The 19,780-nt window shown below is 41.8% G+C and overlaps 1 protein-coding gene across 1 annotated transcript in view; it reads right to left on the bottom strand.

The window, feature by feature from the left end:
- Window positions 1-10,481: 10,481 nt before the first annotated feature.
- Window positions 10,482-19,780, bottom strand: part of RNASEH2B (ribonuclease H2 subunit B) — a 117,197-nt gene continuing 107,898 nt past the window's right edge. The window contains exon 11 of the mRNA XM_082434515.1: window positions 10,482-11,267. Within this exon, the coding sequence (XP_082290641.1) occupies window positions 11,235-11,267 (33 nt within the window). The 3' untranslated portion in view covers window positions 10,482-11,234. The remainder of the gene's footprint in view (window positions 11,268-19,780) is intronic.

The raw sequence follows: 19,780 nt of genomic DNA, 5'->3' as shown, positions 1-19,780 counted from the left end.
TGCCCCTCAGACCTCCATGCTGTGAGGTAGCCCAAGCTAGCCACATGGAGAGACCTTGCATAGAGAGATGCTCGGCTGGTCCCTAGCTATTTCTGCCATGCTGGCCCACACCCCAGACAGGGCAAGGAAAATAGTGGAGACCTCAGGTGACTCCAGCCCAACTACCATCTGACTGCAACTCCACGAGAATTCCTAAGTGAGAAGCACCCAGCTGAGCCCCATCAACCCACGGAGCAGTGAGAGATAATACATTGTTGTTCTGACTTCTATTATTTTGAGGTCCTATAGCAACTGATAACCTGAACACATTATGCAGGTACACATGATTTATTTAATTAGCCCCTCATAGATGAGCATTCAGGTTGTTACCAATCTTGTGTTATTTCAACCAAAGATGTAATGAATAATTTTGCCTGTATATCTTTTTTATACTGTTTCAAGTTCCCAGAACTAAAATTAGTGAGTCAAAGGAAAAATGCATTTGCAATCTGGTTTATTTCCATTCATTTAAAGTGTCCATTTTTTCACCCATTTTTCTATTGGCTTGTCCTTTTAATTCTCAGTTTCTAGAAAATTAGTTCTTTGTGATGAGGTGCAAATATTTTTTTCCCCACTTGTCTTTGAACTTGGCTTATGTTGATTTTTGCTATAAAGAATTTTAAGTCTTCCGAATTTCTTCTATTACTTTTAGCATTTAACTTTTGATCCACTTGGAATTTGTTCTGATGCATACATATAGTTACTAGTTACAAAATTATCTTGGTAGTATTTATACACAGGGATATTTAATTCAGGGAGATTTGACATCTTTTTAAAATTCACTCCTTTTATTCAAGAATATTTGCATTTGTTTAAGACTGCTCTTGTGTCTTTTAGGATCAATTTAAAGTTTTTTTCATATAGATCTGGAACATTTCTTAGGTTTATTCTTGGTTACCTTGGCTTTTTTTTGTTACTGTAAGTGTAAAAAGGTCTTTTTTTGCATTGCATCTTCTAACAAGTTGTTTAAAAGCATGAAAGCTTTTGAAAATGTTGATTTTATATTAAGCCACCTTACTGAAATCTTCATAATCTTCAGATGATCCTTTTGGGTTATCCAAGTATACAAATTATGATAACTTTACTCTTCAATTTTTGTATATCTAATTTCTCTTTTCTAACTGTTTATAACATTTAAATCTTATTCCTGCCTTTAATAGGAATGCTATTGGTATTTCTCCTTTAAACATAATGTTGACTTTCAGTTTGGTTAGGGAAGTACACATCTGTTCCTAATTCACTGAATTTCTTACATCAGTAATGGACATTGAATTTTACTTTTAAGCATCTAAAGAGATACATATTTTTCTTTGATCATTAATGTGGTGAATTCACATAACTAGACTTCCTAATATTGAACTGAAATGGAGCAGTACCCTATGGTCCTTCCCTATGTCCTCAGCCTGCCTTTTGTCTGTAGAAAAACTTTAGCCAAAGAATAAGTTTCATCAGAGAAGTGAGAAAATGCAGAAACAAAGAAAATCGGTCAAACAGGACAAAACAATAATAGTTTAGTCATGGAGCAAAGTCAAGGACCTTTAGTTCCTTCTCAAGGGCTATAGATAATATTCTGAGCCATATCCTGTGAGCTGGCTTGTAGATACTGTAACCCCACCAGGTGGAAGAAGTTAACTACATGATGACCAGACTGCAGCCATGACATAAGCTGCCGCGATTCCGAGAACTGGCCTCAAGGAAATGGGAACAAACTGACCCTGGAACTGAAGCCTAATTGTACTTGAAACAATCAAGATGACGCTGATCAGATCACTGCAGGACCAATTTCAAGATGATCGTCAGAGCTGACCGTGCTGTTTCTATCACTATAGGTAGCCCCCTCCCTCCGTTCCGTCTATAAAAGCTCTTGCCCACTGGTTGTCAGTGGAGGTGGGGGGAGTCGGCCTTTGGCCCGGAATTCCCCCCCACCAGCTGCTGGCCTCTGAAATAAAGCAAACTTTCCTTTCCACAAACCTTGCCTCTTTATTGGTTTCTGAGCAGCGAGCAGCCGGACGCCCACTTTCGGTAACAGAACCACTTTGCATTGAGTAAACCCTGCTTTGTCACATTGTATTATTCTTTTGAGTTTCTTGAGTCTATTTGGTAAGATTTTGTTTTCCATTTTTTGCATCAGTAAAGTTTTTTCAGTTGTACAATTATTACCAGGTTTTTGCATCAATATTATGCTCACTTTGTGTCCTGTTTAATAAATCTTTTTTATACCCATATCCATTTAATTTTGCTTGGTTTTTCTCATTTTGATCCTCTAAGCTCCTTAAGCTTTTATTGTTGTCTCTTTTTCCTTCCAATTCATCCCTGTTTCTTTGGTTTCTTTCTTTTCCTTCTATTTGTACCCTGGACCCTGTCAGCTCACATGTTGTCTCTTGTTGTCCTGTTATCACTGCCAAATAGATTCCTGCGTCTCTGCTTTGTGCCCAGGCTTTGTAGAGGTAACTGCTTCATTAAATATTTTACGTTGGTAATAAAAATACTTTTTCTTACTGTTTTTGTCTGCTCTCTGGCAGCATTTTATCTGCTGTTTATTTTTCCTGATCTTTTTTGGTTTTGTATCTTTGAAATAACTTGGGTTTGTTCTTTTTGATGCCTCACCTTTGAGGCAGGTGAGTTTTTCTTGGACCAGATACTTGCAGGGCCACATCCCAGCCTAGCAGGAATTTTCATTATGAACCAGGGTCTTGTGCTGGTTATAGATATATTCCCCCCAACCAATAATGACAAGCAGCTGTGGGGTTTTTCAAAAAGCATCTCTTTTTCCCTGCTGCTTGTAGGTAGGGCGTTCCCTGCAAGTGTGTGATTTTTTAAAACCCCATCACCTCTACTTTCCACAACCAAACTGGGTCCAGGAGAGTTTTTGCTGCCCTGTTTGCACATCGACTCTCTGTTGTAAACATGAGGCTTAGATTCTGTTCCTCACCTAATCTCTTTTACAAATACATTTTGCTGACTCATCCCGATTTCTGCAGTCAAGTACTGGCCTCTCCTCTCCCTCCTATATGCTCCCCTGCTTTTTCCAGCCCATCCACTTGTTTTGCAATTTTCAGCTTTAACTCCCTATTTTTCCTGAAAATGGAAATTAAATCTTCATTTCTTATTTCCCTTTTGCTTTCTACAACTTCAAAGAAGACAGACCTCCCACCTTCACCTTAAACCAGAAAGCTACGCAGACGTTAGTATTTCAAATTTCGATATGAAAAGCCTAAATGATTGAAGCAGCTAATTTTGAAAATCCTTTAAAGAAAAATAATAGGATAGGGGATTTCACTTTCCAGAGCATATAGATATCTTGAACACTCAGGTAGATTTGTTGCCAAATCAGACTCATTTCCCTGATGCTCAGCTAAGCCAAAATGCTGACACAGAGGCTTGCAGCAAAGAGAGGCATCCGAGCAAAGAGATCTCAGATTCACCTCCCCGAAGGCAAGGGGCGCAGGTATTTATAGGATAAAGCATAAAGCAGCAGGGCGGTCTGGGGCGTGGGGAGCTCACAGAAAGGTTACTGGGAAAAGGTGGGTAATTGTCATTCTGTGCAGGTGTAACTAAGCTACAGGCCTCTCTGCACGTTCAAAAACGGAGGCACCTGGCCTGATCTGAGGGTGGAGTTCTCGGCCCTCTGACATCAAAAGGTCACCTAGAGGACACTCGCGCATGCCCAGTTGGAGGGTCAGTGGTCCTTTCCAGCCTTAACTCGCTCAGCTCCAAATAGACACAGGTGATGCCAAGTTTCTGGAAAACACCTCGGGCAAACATCTTGTTTAGGCTCCCTGCTTCTTGGATGAGGTGCAGGTCTTTTGCAGCAACAATTAAAACAACCTTGATGTGTAGAGACAGGTTACAGGTGAAATGGATTTAACTGGTGATTACCCCCGGTTATAGATTTAAAGTATTCAGGGTATTTTCTTAGTTTATCATTTGGGCAAGACGTCTTATCTTTCTGGACCTCATTTCTCCAATGAGGGGTAAAGGCTCTCTAAAGCCTTAAGACAGCGTGGACAACCCAAGGTTTAAGTCCAAGAAACGAATCACGGGTAGTGGAATCTAGGCTCAAGGCTGCTTGGATGGGGGAGCAGCTTGGGCCTCTGAAGTGTCTAGTGAAGAACTAACTTGTAGAGAAAAATTACTAGGGCCTGGCTCTGGGCTAGGAACTTTACATATGTTAATACTCCTGGGAGCATGTATTATTATTACCTGCTCCATTTTAGAGGCATGGTAATAGGGGGTTCAAGGGGTTAGATAACTTATTCAGGATGGCAGAGCCAGGACTGAAATCCTGGCCTTCCTGGTTTTGGGGCCAAATGTTCTTCCCGGAGCAACTCTCGCAGGTGTGAAGGCCTGTCCTGCCTGACGTGCATGGGCTGCGGTAACATCTCCAGTCTCCAGGGCCCTTGCCTCCTGCCTTCCTTCCCATCTCCATGGCAATTTTTTAAAACCCAGGCCTTTTAATACTTTTAATATGTACTGATTTAGTCTCTAATCCTGAATGCAACCGAAATAACTGGATCCCCCTCTGCTCTCAGTTCCCTGATGACCGAATTCAGGCTGTTACGTGTTACGGTAACCACGTTCTGCCTGGCCAGGCCAGTGCTCCGGAAACTACACTGTAAACGACAGGATATTTACTAACTTTAACAAAATTATTTAGACAAATCATCCATTTAAAAAATAGACCAAATAAATATCTTTGAAGACCCAAGGAATCTTTTACCCAGATCGTTTCTTAAAAACAAGACAAACAAAAAGCCATTGGTGCTTTTGTTCACATTTAAAAAAATAAGATATACTGCATTTTGACCACTTTTCATTGTTCACTAATGAAATCAATGCAAATAACCTTGGTATATGTTTTTTTTAAAAAAAAGGTCAAAAATTCATTTCCGAAAAATTCATTTGCTTGGAAATTCATTTTACCTTATGAACTTCCTTGGCCTTATAAACCTGTCAGCAGAGCAAACTGGGAGCCAGTTTCCTGCAGCCATAAATTCCACCAGCCTTTTTACAAGTCTTTATTCCTTGGAAATGTAAATGCTTGTGTTGAAAAGTATTCACTGGGAAGATAAATGAGCCACAAAATGATTAGTGCCCATTAACTGATTTGTCACCTCTGCCCGGCATAAAACTGACTTGAGGGCTTTGAAAGTTGACGCCATTCTTAGCACCTGAGTAAATGAGGTCTCCTGACTTCACTCCTGCCTGGGCCTGCCCAACCCCAGGGCCCCTGGACAGGCCACGTCCACCCAGGCCTGTTAGCCAGCCTTTGTGGACTCTCCCAGGGGCAGAGGTTCTAACCACAACCTGTCTTGGCATTTCCACTGCCACCTTTAGGCCACAGCACCAAGCAGAGGAAGAGTGTAATTATACCCTAAAGGGATTCTCCAGAGCTGAGACTGCCTCAGGAATTCTCCACTTTTCCTTCTGAGCAAAGGGCAGGTGGGCGCACAGTAGGTGCATGCGCTCCCGAAGGAGCTCTTTGCTCCTTTGGGCCTGGCTTCGGGCCACACCTGCCTAAATCCAATCATTCCGGCCCAGGCCCACCTTCTCCACAGAGCCCCCCCTCTTTTCACGGCTCCTCTCTTCTGTTTGAGAACCTACACTTCCATCCACTTCAAAGTCAAACTCCTCTGCTGACTTTCAAGACCTAGATAACCCTCCTCACCCAGTTTATCACCCACTGGATTCCCTGAGCAGCCCTGCTGGGTGCTACCAAGAAGAGAGAAATCACAGCTCTGCCAGTTAACGCTGATGCATCTCAGAGTCGGCTCTTCCCCAGAGAAGAGTGGAAAACTGGCAACGGATGAGTTTACGTTTCCTGGAGTAGAGTGCTTCCCAAAGGCAGTAAATGACATGCGCACCCTCATCAAGGATAATGAGCTCTTACCAAATATTCAAAATAAAATTAACTTCATTTTATAGGTCAGTGAAGCACGCATGGGGGAGGGGGGCAGCCGAGTGGTGGTGGCTGATCATTGTTAAAAACAACATTCTCAGGAATGACTTTGCACCGTCGGGATGTTCTTAGTCGTGACCCGCTCTGAAATGGCTCTGATTTTTACGGTTTTGAGTTCCGCCTGCTTGTCCTAGCGGCTCCCCCTCCAGTACTGTTGAGATAAAAGGTGTTATTTCTTCCTCTGATCAGTGTGCCTGCCTGTTGGCAGAAAACAGAAATTTTAAGAAGTCTTCCAAAAAATAAGAAGAGATTGGCCTTGAGTGGGAGCCTGGACCTTGGGAAATACAATTGTCAAGGTGGAGATGGGGCGAGGGAGGAAAAGAAGGGGAGTGAGGGTATCAGGAGGGGCTGCACATGAAAGTCCTGGTGCCCAGACCACACAGCACACCAATTATATCAGAATCTCTAGGGGTGGGGTCCCAGCATGTCTTTTTTAAGGCTTCCAGACGATTCCAAAGTTGCGCTGCTCCCAATACTGAGTGTCACTCTGCTTGATCCAATTGGCTGACAGTGTACAGACGTGGTGAAGGAGGGAGGGGACAGGAAAGCTGGAAACCGCCTTGGGGGGCCCGTGTGCAGGTCCTGGTCCGTGGCTCCCCAGCCCTGTCACAGATCCAGAACATTCGTCTTTGTGAGAAAGAAATTCTGACAGGCTCTGACATTGCTAACTTTCCTGAATCAATTTCATTCTGCCTTTCTTAGAAGTATGTACATTCTTCGGGTTATTAGAATGTAGTTGATAAATTCTATTTCTTAGTTCTTTTGAGAATTTCCACAGGATAGCCTTAGCCCTAGTCCTCTGAGGTCATTTTCATTTTCCTTTCAAAAAATAGGTAGTAAATCATTTACGAAATGTCAAATACTGTGCAGGGTTCTGGGGATACAATGGTGTGTTGACCATACCGCTCTCCCATTCAAATGTTCGCTGTGAGGACTCACAGGAGTTGTATGCAGTTGTATTCACGGCCAAGATTTATTACAGCTGTGTGATAAGGACGCAGGCGAATCGCAAGGGAAGAGACGCAGGCAGAGTGGGAGGAATCAGGTGCAGGCTTCCTCAGGCTTGTTCCCACCACCCCCGGCGAGAGGGGTCACACAGAGTGCACCCCCCAGCCAAGTGCGGCCGCAGGCAGGCAGTGACTGCCTGGGAGACCACTGGAGACTTCGGCTTGAGGTCTTTATTGGGGGCTGGTCACGTGAGCACCCCCTGGCCAGCACGTTCCCAAATTCCAGAGCCCCAGTAGAAAAGCAGGTGTTCAGCATACACCACATTGTTTGTGCCATCTGGGGGCACAGTGGGCCGCTCGGAGGATCTCAGCGTGAGAAGCCAAGGTTCTAGACATCAACCAAGGGCCAACCCTGCAAGCAGGCAAGGATGGTGGTCTCAGCCCTGCTACGTGACCTCTTTTCTGCAGAAATGCTAAGCTGAAATGGTCTCTGCCTTCCTGAAGTTCTGCGTAGTTGGAGAGAGAAACATTTGTCTAATCATTATGTGTACAAATATCACCACGTCTCTGTGAAAGTTGCAGGAAGGAGATGTACCGGCTGCCAGGAGAGCTGCTGCAGGGAGTCTGACCTGGCCTGGAAGGTCAGCCGAGCCTCCCTAAGGCTTCCCATGGCCAACTCAGGAAGATCAGAACTTAGTTAATTCGCAAGGGCTTGCAGAACCTTCTAGGTGAGAAACAGCCGGTCTAACAGCCGTGGAGCCAGAGTAAGCATCTGAAAAGTAGTGTGTCTGTAACCGAGATGGAAGGGTTGGAGCTCTGGCAGGCAAGGCCTTGCAGGCCACGGGGAGGATGGGGGGCTTCACCCTAAGAGCAGTGAGAAAGCACCGAGAAGTCAAAAGTGAAGCAGTGGGTATGTGTATGGGGTGGTGGGATAGGGACTTCAGTTCTTACTTAGAAGTTGAGTAATTTGGTTACTATGTGCTAGGGGAGAAAACCAGAAAAGGGCGAGTAGCAACAAATGTCAGGTTATTTTCTGTGTTTTCTTTAATCAGTCATGTTTTTTTGCTTCACCTCAGTTTTGTAGACAGATACAGTAATTCTCAGTCTGGTTGTGAAATACCCCAGTGTATCTGCAATGATTTCTGGGGCTCTTAGTAAATCTTCAAAGCAAAATTAATTAATTTCACCGTCCGTGTACATGTCAAATGCATACAATTTAAAGCAAAACATAGTTTTGACTGGGTAAGTGAAGCCAAGGAAGCAATGGCAGGGATCTGAAACTGTCAAAGGTTTGAGGAAAGAAGAGCAATTATGTGATTACTTATAGATTTGCTAAGAATACACTTGAATACTAAACACACAATAGTGAAACCTCAATTCTTTCTGCAAGAAACTTAATTTTAAAAACTAAAAATAATAATCTTGAAAGAAAAACTTTAAGGAACTCATGGTATAAATAAACCAAGTATTTTTAAGGTTATTATTTTTGTATTAATGTAATAATAATACATGTTTGTCATAAAAATTTCTAACATAAGGAGACAAACAAGAAGAAAGAAAAAAAGACAAAAGAGAGAGAAATTACTTATACTTTGAACACCAATTTTAAAAGCTAATTTCCCTCAGCTGTCCAATTTAGTTTTTTTCCCAATTATTCACTATTTACACAGTCTCACAACGAATACTCTTATAGCTAATGCTTTGCACACTTTCATGATTATTTCCCAAGCCTGTATTTCTAACAGTGGATATTGCTGAAGCAAAGGCAGTGCAAACATTTAAAGCTTCTGACATTTGTTTCCAACCCGGCCTCCCCAGAAGTTGTACCTTTTTATATTCCCCTTAGCAGTGCCCGTTTCCCACAGCTGCTCCAGCTCTGAGCACTCCTGACAATTTGACAGACAAGGAGCGTCTCGTTTTATTTGTGCATCAGTGACTCACGTGCTTTCGTGGAACACACGAAACACACTCCGCTCTGCGAGGAGACCTGGGCCACGTGGTCTCTGCCCTCAAGACAGCTGACAATCAGGTGGGAAACCTGACACTTGGTGGCAGCCGGCTGCAGGGGGGAGGGGGCTTATGTGAGAGCGCCGGGAAGCATTTCTGTCCTGGGGGGTATTTCTGAAGGAGGAATCAATAGGACTTGATTCTTAGATAAAACAATGAAGTTGGTCGCATGAAAAGGGACTACAGGGCTGCCAGCTAGAAGAAGGATAGAGGAAACTGGATATTGGAAATCGGGTAACTAAAAGGACCTTATTCGGGGCCAAGGAGACAGTTCCTAGAGGAGCCTGGGTGGGGGTGAGGCTGGTAACAGCTCTTGCTTTCTCTTTTTAACTTTTGGAGGAAGCATCTTTACTTGTGTAAAGAAAAAACAATAATGAATTTTCGTAATGTTAGGTGTGCTGCATTTGAAATGTTAGTAGTTCTTCAAAGTTCAGAGGCCAGTGGGATATGAGGTTGGGGCACAGGTAAGAGAGTAGGGCTTCCAGTGACGACCTGGGTGTCCTCAGTATCCAGTGGCTTTGGCCACCAAGGGCTGGACGAAATCGGAGGCAGTGAGTACGCGTGTGCGTGTGAGCGCGTGTGTGCCGAGAGGGTGGCGGAGGGGAGGCAGAGGGCCGAGACAGAGCCGAGAAGTGGAGCCAGGAGAAGACATAGAACGGTCCCACCAAGTCTTTCTCAAATCGGGGGAGCCTCACACAAGTGGGAGCCCAGTGCCCACACAGGTTTCCCAGGGGTGAGTCTTCCAGGAGGAGGGGAGATAAGGGCCAGCATCAAGCCAGTTGTCTCTCCCACCCTGAGATGTGGTCCTGAAAGGAGAACCGATTTGCTCAAAGACACACAACACACCCCGAAGTTGCTCTGGACCAAAATATATGTCCACGGACCTCCAAGGACAGTATTTGGGATCGTGCAAGGAGAAGGCAGAAAAAGCCCGATTTTAACACCACAGTGTTATGCCGACCTATGTGTCAGGCTCTCGATTCCTACCCACATGGCCTGGCGATCAAACAGGTAATTTCTTTGGAGCGCTCGCTCTTGGAAGCCTGTGCTACATCCCGAATTCCACAACTGACTCCTAGAATTGAGTTTTTGGAGACGAGGATTCACTGCAACTACACCACACGATCAGCTACAGAAGCGCAGGAGTGTTAAAGGTCCTACAGATTAACGAAACTTTCCCTGTGTGAGGGGAGGTGTGTAAAAAATTACAGAGTACTTTCCAGAACCACTTACCTGATGGAGTTAGAGACTCAGAAACAAAATTATTTCCCAGAGAGAAGGTTTGGGGTCCTGTTGGAGGCACGAAGATCACCCGAGCGGCTTCCACCCGAATCCTCTTGCGGGTCAAGCTGGTGAGTCAGCACAAACTCCTGGCCATGTCTGCACAAAACCTCCCACTGCCCCCTACACGTCTTCACTATGCATCAGAATTTCCCGCTAAGTTACTTTTTGGCATCTACTTCTAACTTTCCCCCATATCTTATGCCCTCACTCTAAATAATTATAATAATGCACACATTGGACAAATCTTTTAAAAATGAAGCAATGTTTACAACTCCGGCAGACCATAAAATGCACATGTTCAGGTATTGTTATGAAGTAGAAGCTGCCAAAGTGATAAGGAGTAAAGAAAGGTCAGGCTTTCTTTTTTCTTTTTTTTGGGGGGGTGCAGCACGCAGCTTGCGGATCCTGTTTCCCTGACCAGGGATTGAACCCCTGCCATGGCAGTGAATGTACTGAGCCCTCCCTCTGGACCTCCCGGGAATTCCCTGTTTTTCTTTTTTTTAATAAGGGTAGAAACTCGGTCTGTCAAAGCTTCTGGTGTGGAATCTAGTACTTATAGTCACCACGTGCAAACCTAAAAGTGCTGTCCTAACTCCAGGAAAACAGCAGGCCAACAGGGTCCAGCTTAAGAAATGAGCCGGTTTTCACAATGAGCCTTCTCCTCCCAGTGTTTTGAAATCCGAAGCACTAGACTGTTAAAAACCCATACCTTTATGGTGGGTAGGCTGGGGCAGAGGGGTGACATGGCTTGAATTCCTCAGGGCAGAGTCACACGAGGGGTGCTTTCTAGTTCCATGCCAGTCGCCTCCAGGGGGAGTTGCTGCTGCCTGAAGGGGCTAGCAGTATTGATCACAGAAATAAAACAGTCCTGGTTAGTCCTTTAAAATACATCTTTTGGCATTCGGTGATTTTCTAGGAAGTGCAGAAGAAAAAGTTTTAGCCCTCTGGGAGTGTCTTAAATCACATGAGAAGCAGCCAAGCCTTGCGTGGATCTGTTGTCACTTGTCCCTTTTCTGTCTTTGTGCTGCCACCTAGGGAGAGAAGGAGAACACATGTTGTATCCTGGTGAGGAGAAGCAGTCACCTGCAATCCTGAGGACCATCTGCACCTTCTAGAACAGAAAAGCAAGGCTGGTTGGGTTAGTCCTGAGATCAGCAGCTGTGCATTTGTGCTTCAGAGAGAAGCCTTTGGGACTTCCCTGGTGGCACAGTGGTTAAGAATCCACCTGCCAATGCAGGGGACAAGGGTTTGAGCCCTGGTCCAGGAAGATCCCACATGCTGTTGAGCAACTAACATGCCACAACTACTGAGCCTGTGCTCTAGAGCCCGCAAGCCACAACTACTGAGCCCACATGCCACAACTACTGAAGCCTGTCCACAACAAGAGAAGCCACTGCAGTCAGAAGCCCGCACACCACATCGAAGAGTGGCCCCCGCTCGCTGCAACTACAGGAAGCCCGTGCGCAGCAACGAAGACCCAACACAGCCAAAAATAAATAAATAAAATAAATAAATAAGAGAAGCCCTCAGGCAAAGGAAGCGGTTTCCGTTGGGGTGACCTCATTCTAGGGCTAATGTTAGGCTCCTGGAGGTGGGTGAGATGCACATTTTCCTTCCAGTGTTCAAAGGGAGTGAAATACAAAATAATGTTAAGGTTGCCCAAACTCAGGGAATAGATACCCTCATTTTAGAAAAGAAATGATAATACAAGAAACAAATGAAAAAAGAGTTCTAAGGTGAATAATTCTTAAACCATGTTTTCCTCTCTTTTCCTATGCAGATCCAATGTATAAAAAATAAATATAGACTTGCTGGTGGAAGTAGTAGTCCTTAATATCCTCCTGAAAAATGCCATGGAACAAGTGTAATTATTGAAAGCTGGTTCCTTACTGAGCACAAAGTCAAACAATTTACTCTGGACCTATAAGTTATCAAAAAAAGAAAGTTGATGGAAATCAGATTTCTATGCCATAAGTGGATAAGATGCGACAGAGGTTAGACCTTCCCTGACCACCCGCCTCACCAGAACTCTGTCCACTTCCCTGCTCAGCTTCTTCCACAGCCCCCGGCAATATCTCACACCCCATCTAGCCGCCCCGCTAGAGCAGAAACTTCTCGAAGGCAGGTATTTTTGTTTGCCGTGTGGACCGCTGCATTCCTAGTGCCTAGAAAAACATTTGGCACAAAGCAGGTGCTCAGTATCTGCTCGTAAAAGAATAAATGAATCTAAGCTTCTTCCTTGGCTTCTTTTTTCTTTTGAAAGAACTTATAACTTGACTAACTTTAATTTTACACATTCTGATGAAAGCACATGTGTAAGGTAACAATTCTCTTAACATCCATGAAGAAGCTCTGATTCTTCTGTAAATCACATTCGGTGCTTCCCTCCGCCCCTCCCTGTCTCAAATAGGCTTGATTAGCGTGAGACCATCAAAATAACATTTATTAACAAAAGTACAGTAAATGCTAAAAAGCTGACAGCTGAATTAAAGACTTGGCATGCAAACGCAATAGCTAAGTAGAAGCTCTGCTTTAATTCTGGCTCAGCACTGCTGAGGATAAATTGACCTGCAGAATTCATTATGAATAGAGCAAGAAGATGAAACAGAATAAATCTGATTTTTCCTTTCTTAGGATAAAATTCACAATTAAAACAGACTACTGGAGGATAAATGGCCATAAAGCTACATACACAATGATAAGAACCTTGGGGAGGCAAAAAAGAGAGGGCTGGGCTTGAGGGTGGAAGGGCAGCCTCGGGCTTGGCCACTCACAATCTGGGTGACCTCACTTGGACCATCTATGAAACAGGGATATGCCCCCCTTCCACTCTACCTTAGAAGGTTGTTGTAAAGATTAACTACTGATACAGGATTGCTGTAAAAACTGTAAAGTACTATTAAACATAAGGTACTTTTCATCAGTCTAATGACCCTGAGGAGTATATAAACTGGAGGAGTGTATAAATCTGTGTATCAAAAGGTGTACGAATCTAATCATTTCTTCCTGATTCAGATGAGGTCAAAGCCTGTGGACATCTTCCAAGGACACTAACGAATAGCCTTTCACTTGCCTTCCAGGACTCCGAGCTCCTTGCCTTCCACCAAGAGGTTCAACTGTATGATGCAGCGAACTCTGGAGATCTCCAAATTTTGGATTAGTCCTGGAGAAAGGGCTGTTTGGGGAAAAACTACGTGATACAAGGCAGCTAGTTAAGTTAGATCAAATTGAAGAACAGAGAAAGTCAATCTTAACCTATGTGAAGAGGCTGTCTTTCAAATCTGGGGAAGGGGTGACTTCCCAGGATGCAACGCAAGTCGAAGTTAGGGCCTCTGGGGAAGGGAGTTAATTTGGTGCGGAGAACCTGGCAGTCGGAAGTCCTGAGTTTAGGTTCTGGCTCAGTTATTTACTAGCTGTGTGATGTTGGGCAAATGAAATGACCTTACCCTTCTCAATTGTAAAATGGAGGAAATAATACCAATTGTGCCACATGGTTTCTAGAAGGATTTTAAACACATAAATTCATGGGAAAAGTGCTTAAAACTTGCAAGGCACTTTGCCAGTCTTTGTTATTACTTTCTAAGAATTATGCTCTCTGCAGTTCTTTCCACTGCAAAGTAATGTAATCTATGGAAAATGAAGAAAAGAGGCAAATATATAACATGAACACAATAGCCAGAGTGAACATGTTGGTGTATTTGCTCCCAGTGAAACAGATGAGATAATTCACCCAAGGAGCTCAGACGAGGGCCTGATGCGGGGTGAGCACAGGACAGATGCTAATCAAGGGCATAGCCTCACAGGAGTGGAGGAGATGAGGCTCCCCAAGCAGCAGTGACCGCAGGGCAGGACATCAAACAACCCAATGATCTAGTCTCATCTCATTACACGGAAGACACCACTGTGGGTCAGCCATGCTGGTGGTTTGTCCATGGGTCAGAGTTCAGGCAGGATTAGGACTCCAACCAAGTATAAATCCAGCTCCTTTAAATCAACTGGCCTTTTTAGACCAATTATTTTACTTTTTAAAAGTAAACTTTTTAGTTTAGTTTGAAACATGGTTGGTCACTTTCACTTCATTTTCATCTGTTTACTGTTATTGTTGTAAGTTTGCATGCAGTATAAACACTGTACATTCAGTAAATGTAAATGGGTACATTTCAGCTTCTCACTTCCAAAGCCCCGAGTAAGAGAAATGGGAGCGTGGGAATGGACAGCGGCACACTAAAAATAGACCTGAGCGGATGAAACACAGTCCCACTTGACATGCACATTAAACCTGATGGAGAGGAATCTCTTTGGGAGTCGGAACTCGAGAGGCACAAACCTGGAAGATGAAAGAGCCTGAGAGCCAGAGCACAAGGAAGATTTAAATCGAAGATAAACCAGGCACAAAAAAGGAAAGAATGCTGGTAATCTGAGATCAGTTTCAGAAGTACGAATGGTTTGATGAAAATGATGGAGGCTCTTGTGTGTGTACACAAGTGGTTTTAGAGTTTGCAGAAATCTTTTGAAGCTTTCCCCAAACTCAGCACATTAATCAAAAAGATAAATGATGTAAGTAAGAGAAGCAAAGTGCCAAAGGATTTGAGTTAAGGTACAGTACCCCAATGTTTGGTGTAATAAAGTCTAAAAAGTCTCTAGTTTGAAATTCTTTAAATTTGAAGGAAGGACAGGATATATACGTGTATGTGTGTATATACGTATATATGTTTGTGGGTGCGCATATGTATATGTTCATCTATTTGTATATAAGTGTGTGTGTATATACATGTGTGTCTATTTGTGTATATTGTGCATGTATATATATAAAGCCCACATTGATTTGTTCCTAATATTATTCCCCAAAATAGCACTTGGCATGTGTAACACCTTTAGTTTTTCATTCTTCAATTACTATTCAACTCCTAGTTAACACTGCACATTGCAAGTAGGATTAGTATCTTCATCTTGACATCAAAGGTAAACTCAAATATGGAAGAAAACAAAATTGATGATTTCACAAATTCCCATTTAATCTATAGCTAAGTCATGATGTGAGCTCTATTTAAAGCTCCTGAAATCTAATGTACAGTATAGTGACTATAGTTAATAATACTATATTGTATACTTGAAATTTGCTGAGAGAATAGATCTTCAGTGTTCTCATCACACATACACACACACACACACACACATACACACACGGTAAACATGTGAGGTGACAAATATGTTAATGAGCTTGGTTATGGTAATCATTTCACAATCTTTGTGTATCAAAACACCACACTGTACACTTTAAATATATACAATTTAATTTGTCAATTATACCTCTATAAAGCTGGAAAAAAATAAAAGCTTCTGTGAAGACAAGGAGTATATAGACCACATATACTCTCAAACTTCAATAATTTAGGTTATGGGCTTTATATGAATAATCTTTAAATGCCATATAAAAGCAAATTTATTAACAGCACAGATGTAAACAATGTATTCTAACTTGAGACGTTCTGACACAGATAAAATGACTACAGTAAGTGAAGTTTAATCAACTGAGAGAAGAAAATTCACAGCCCTTTATCTAGAGATTAAAGATTATATCTATTTATTTCTATTAAGCCTATACAAGGAGTTTATGAGTGAGTTTATGAATATGTTCTTAAACTTCAAATTTAAGAGCACCACAGAAAACCACTCAGAATGAAACCTGAATTCCAAAGTTCAGCCATAAAATGTCAAGGAACCCCATTTTGTACTGCAGAACACTTTTCTGAGCTGTCCGGTACAGACTAACTGATTGATCGATTGATTACCTCATACCTTTATAGAAGGCCTACTCTGTGCTGTCCCATGTTAGGTGCTGTGGACATAACTGTGACCTAGTCAGGCAAGGTTCTGTGAAGAGGGTGAGGCAGGAAGATGGAGGAGGATTGGAGGCAAGTGAGGAATTAGGAACTGCATCTCTGAAAAAATGACGCTGGAGATGTTTGAAATGACATGATGGAACAAATCATGTGAAGATCCGGAGGAAGGATATAAAAGATAAACAAGTCACGCAGAGGCACTGATACGGGAACAGTGTGGCATATTCAAGGACCAACAAGAAGGTCATGTAATAGCTGAGATGATTTGAAAGACCAAGATAGATCAAGATCATGACTTTGACCCTTGGGGAAAAAAAAGTCAAGTCTCAATTAGTGAGGACACTGGTTAGAATACTCAACCTATCCAACATTTGTACGCAACCTATCCAGTGTGTACCAACATCTACCAACTGCACACTCTGTGCAAGACACAAAGGTGAATAGTACAGAGTTCCTGCTGTTAAGTAGCTTACCTTCAACAGAGGTGATAATTCAAGAGTTTGAGTAGCCCTTCTCTCATCCTTTTGCCCTTTGGGTTGGGTGTCACTCTCTTGGCTCCTATGGCACCCTGCCTTACAACTACAGCTGCTGTGGGGATTAAATGAATTATTATATGTAAAGTGCTCAGAACAGTGCCAAGCACATAAATGCTAGACAGTATTTGTTGTTATTAGTATTGTTAGTTATTAGTATTATGAAATGATCACATGAGAAACCGGATATTAGCACAATTTCAAGGTATCTCAAAAATGGAGGGGCATTTCACAAAACAACTGACCAGTACTCTCAAAGTGTCAAGGTCACTGAAAGATAAAGAAAGACTGAGAGACACATTACAAAAAAGAGGAGATATGCTTAACTAAATGCAATGTGGAAGGATGGACTAGACCCCCTGGAATAGAAAAACAATATTAGTGTAAAAGTAGGTGAAACTCAAACAAGGGGGTAGATTAGTTAATAATATTGTATTATTGTAAAGTCCCTGGCTTTGATAATTGTACTGGTTACATAAGGTGTTAAGGTTAGAGGAAGCTGAGTGAAGGGTATATGTATACTCTCTACTGTTTTTGCAACTTTTCTATAAGTCTAAAGTTATTTCAAAATAAAAAAGTAAAGACAAAAGAAAAGAAAGAAATTGGCACAGAAATGTCAGAGATGTTGGAACTAGCAGACAAGAACATTTAAGCAGCTGTTGTTAACTATAACGAACTATTTGAAGGAAAACACAATGAGGAGAGAAATGCAAAGATATAAAAAAGAGCCAAATGGAACATCTAGAGCTGAAAATTCCAATATATGAATAAAAATTCACTAACTGAGGTTATAGAAAATGAAACACTACAAGACAAAGTAAAATTGAAAATAAATAAGAAGAACAGAAATTAAAGGACCTGTGGGACATCTAGTAGTCTAGCATACATGTAACTGGAGTCCCAGAAGCCAAGAGGGTGAAGAGAAAAGGGGATGGGTGGGTGAAGAACAGAAAATTTATAGAAATACTGGCCAGAAATTTTCCAAATTTGATGAAAATAATCAAGAAAACAAAGAAGAAACACAAATAACCAAATCAGGTATGAAAGAAGGAATATCACTACAGATTCACAGACATAAAAAGGCTAATAAAAATATAAGAAACAGGGCTTCCCTGGTGGCGCAGTGGTTGAGAATCTGCCTGCTAATGCAGGGGACACGGGTTTGAGCCCTGGTCTGGGAAGATCCCACATGCCACGGAGCAAACTGGGCCCATGAGCCACAACTACTGAGCCTGCGCGTCTGGAGCTTGTGCCCCGCAACAAAAGAGGCTGTGACAGTGAGAGGCCCGCGCACCGCGATGAAGAGTGGCCCCTGCTCGCTGCAACTGGAGAAAGCCCTCGCACAGAAACGAAGACCCAACACAGCCAAAAATAAATAAATAAATAAATAAATTAATTAATTAATTAAAAAAATATATATATAAGAAACAAGTTATACCAATAAATTTGACAACTAGATGAAATAGATACATTTCTTAAAAGACATAAATTACTAAAACTGGCACAAGAAAAAGAAGAAAATTAGAATAGCTCTACATCTATTATAGAAATTGAACTAGTAACTAAAAAATTTCCCAGAAAAAAAAAAATTCCAGGCCCAAAAGGCTTCACTAGTGAATTCTGTCCAACATAAAAAGAAAAAACAATACTAATCTCACAAAAACGCTTTCAGAAAATGGGTGATGAGAGACTATTTCCCAACTCATTTAATAAAGCCAGCTTTACTCTGATACCAAAACTAGACAAAATCATTACAAATAAGGAAAACTACAGACCAATATCCTTCATGAACAGAGATTAAAAAAATCGTTAATAAAATATTAGGAAATAAAACACAATACTATATATGAAAAGACCAAGTGAGTTTATCCCAGGAATGTAAAGTTCAACATTCAAAAATCGATCATTATACTTCACATATTAAAATATATTCCTTTACTAAAGGAAAACTGCATGATCATCTCAATAGATGAAGAAAAATTATTTGACAAAATTCAATATCCATTCATGATTAAAACTCTCACTGAAGAGAAGAGAACTTCCTCAGTTCGATAAAGGAAATCTACAAAAACCACACACATAGATCGGTAGTAGCAGCAAGCACACCTCTTGCCTGGATCTTGGTTTCTAAATACCATTCTCCTCTAAAAGGAACCCTGGCTCCTTGGGAAAAAGGCTGATTGCAGGGCTTGGACAGGGAAAATACATGAAGAGCCTGGAATACCCTCTTGCAGAAGAAGTAATGAAGTATTTAAAAATGAATGAAACATAACAAAAGGATACAGTAGCCAGCTTGAAGGGACTCCTACTGGCCCTTCTGGGACAATATGAGGAACAGGATAATGTAATTTAACTCACTGGATAAAATAACCTTCAAGTGCATGATGATATAAGCTCATAAATGAATAAATAAGTAGAGAAGGGAAAGCCCTTCCTTCTAGAAAAATGCCAAAATAAATAAATATAAATGTAAAATAAATAAATATAAAAGAAATGATGGAGTTGGAAAAAACATCAGTTTTATTTTAAAACTTGTGAGTGAATGTTGAATGAGGAATAGGATACTTAAAAGTGCCAGAGTATTTGCCCACAAATCACTTATTAATTACAAAGAGAAAAATAATAACTCTACAGTGGATAAACCTGGTGGACACCACCTTAATCAAGCAATCAAAGTTAACATCCCTAGTATTGGGTCATGTGACTCTTGACATGGCGCACTAAGAAAGACACAGCATTACTTCTGTGGGTGCCCAAAAGGTAAAACTTGGATCTAATCAAGAGGATACATTAGGCAAACTCAAAGTGAGGAACATTTGACTAAATAACCAGCCTATGCTCTTCCAAAATGTCAAGGTCAAATAAGACAAGGAATAGGTGAGAAATTTTTCCAGATTAAAGAAGACAACAAAAGAAGGCTCAGTGCTAGACAGTTTTACCACGGACGTTCTTTAAAATTTTCCAGAAATAGAATGTTCTTATGCAAAATTATTCCTTCCAGAATATTGGGAAAGATTGAAAGCCAGCTGAATTCTAACACTAAGATCTAACAGCAATATTGCTTTCGAATATAGATGCAAACATTCTAAATAAAAGCCTAGAAAACCTAATTGAGAACTAGATTTGACAATGGTTAAACCAGATAGGGAGGATCGACGATGCTATCCT

Source organism: Balaenoptera physalus (assembly GCF_965194825.1).
Source record: "Balaenoptera physalus genome assembly, chromosome: 18".
Taxonomy (NCBI): Eukaryota; Metazoa; Chordata; class Mammalia; order Artiodactyla; family Balaenopteridae; genus Balaenoptera; species Balaenoptera physalus.
Note: the sequence above shows the minus strand (reverse complement) of the source record. Positions and strands in the feature narration are given on the sequence as shown.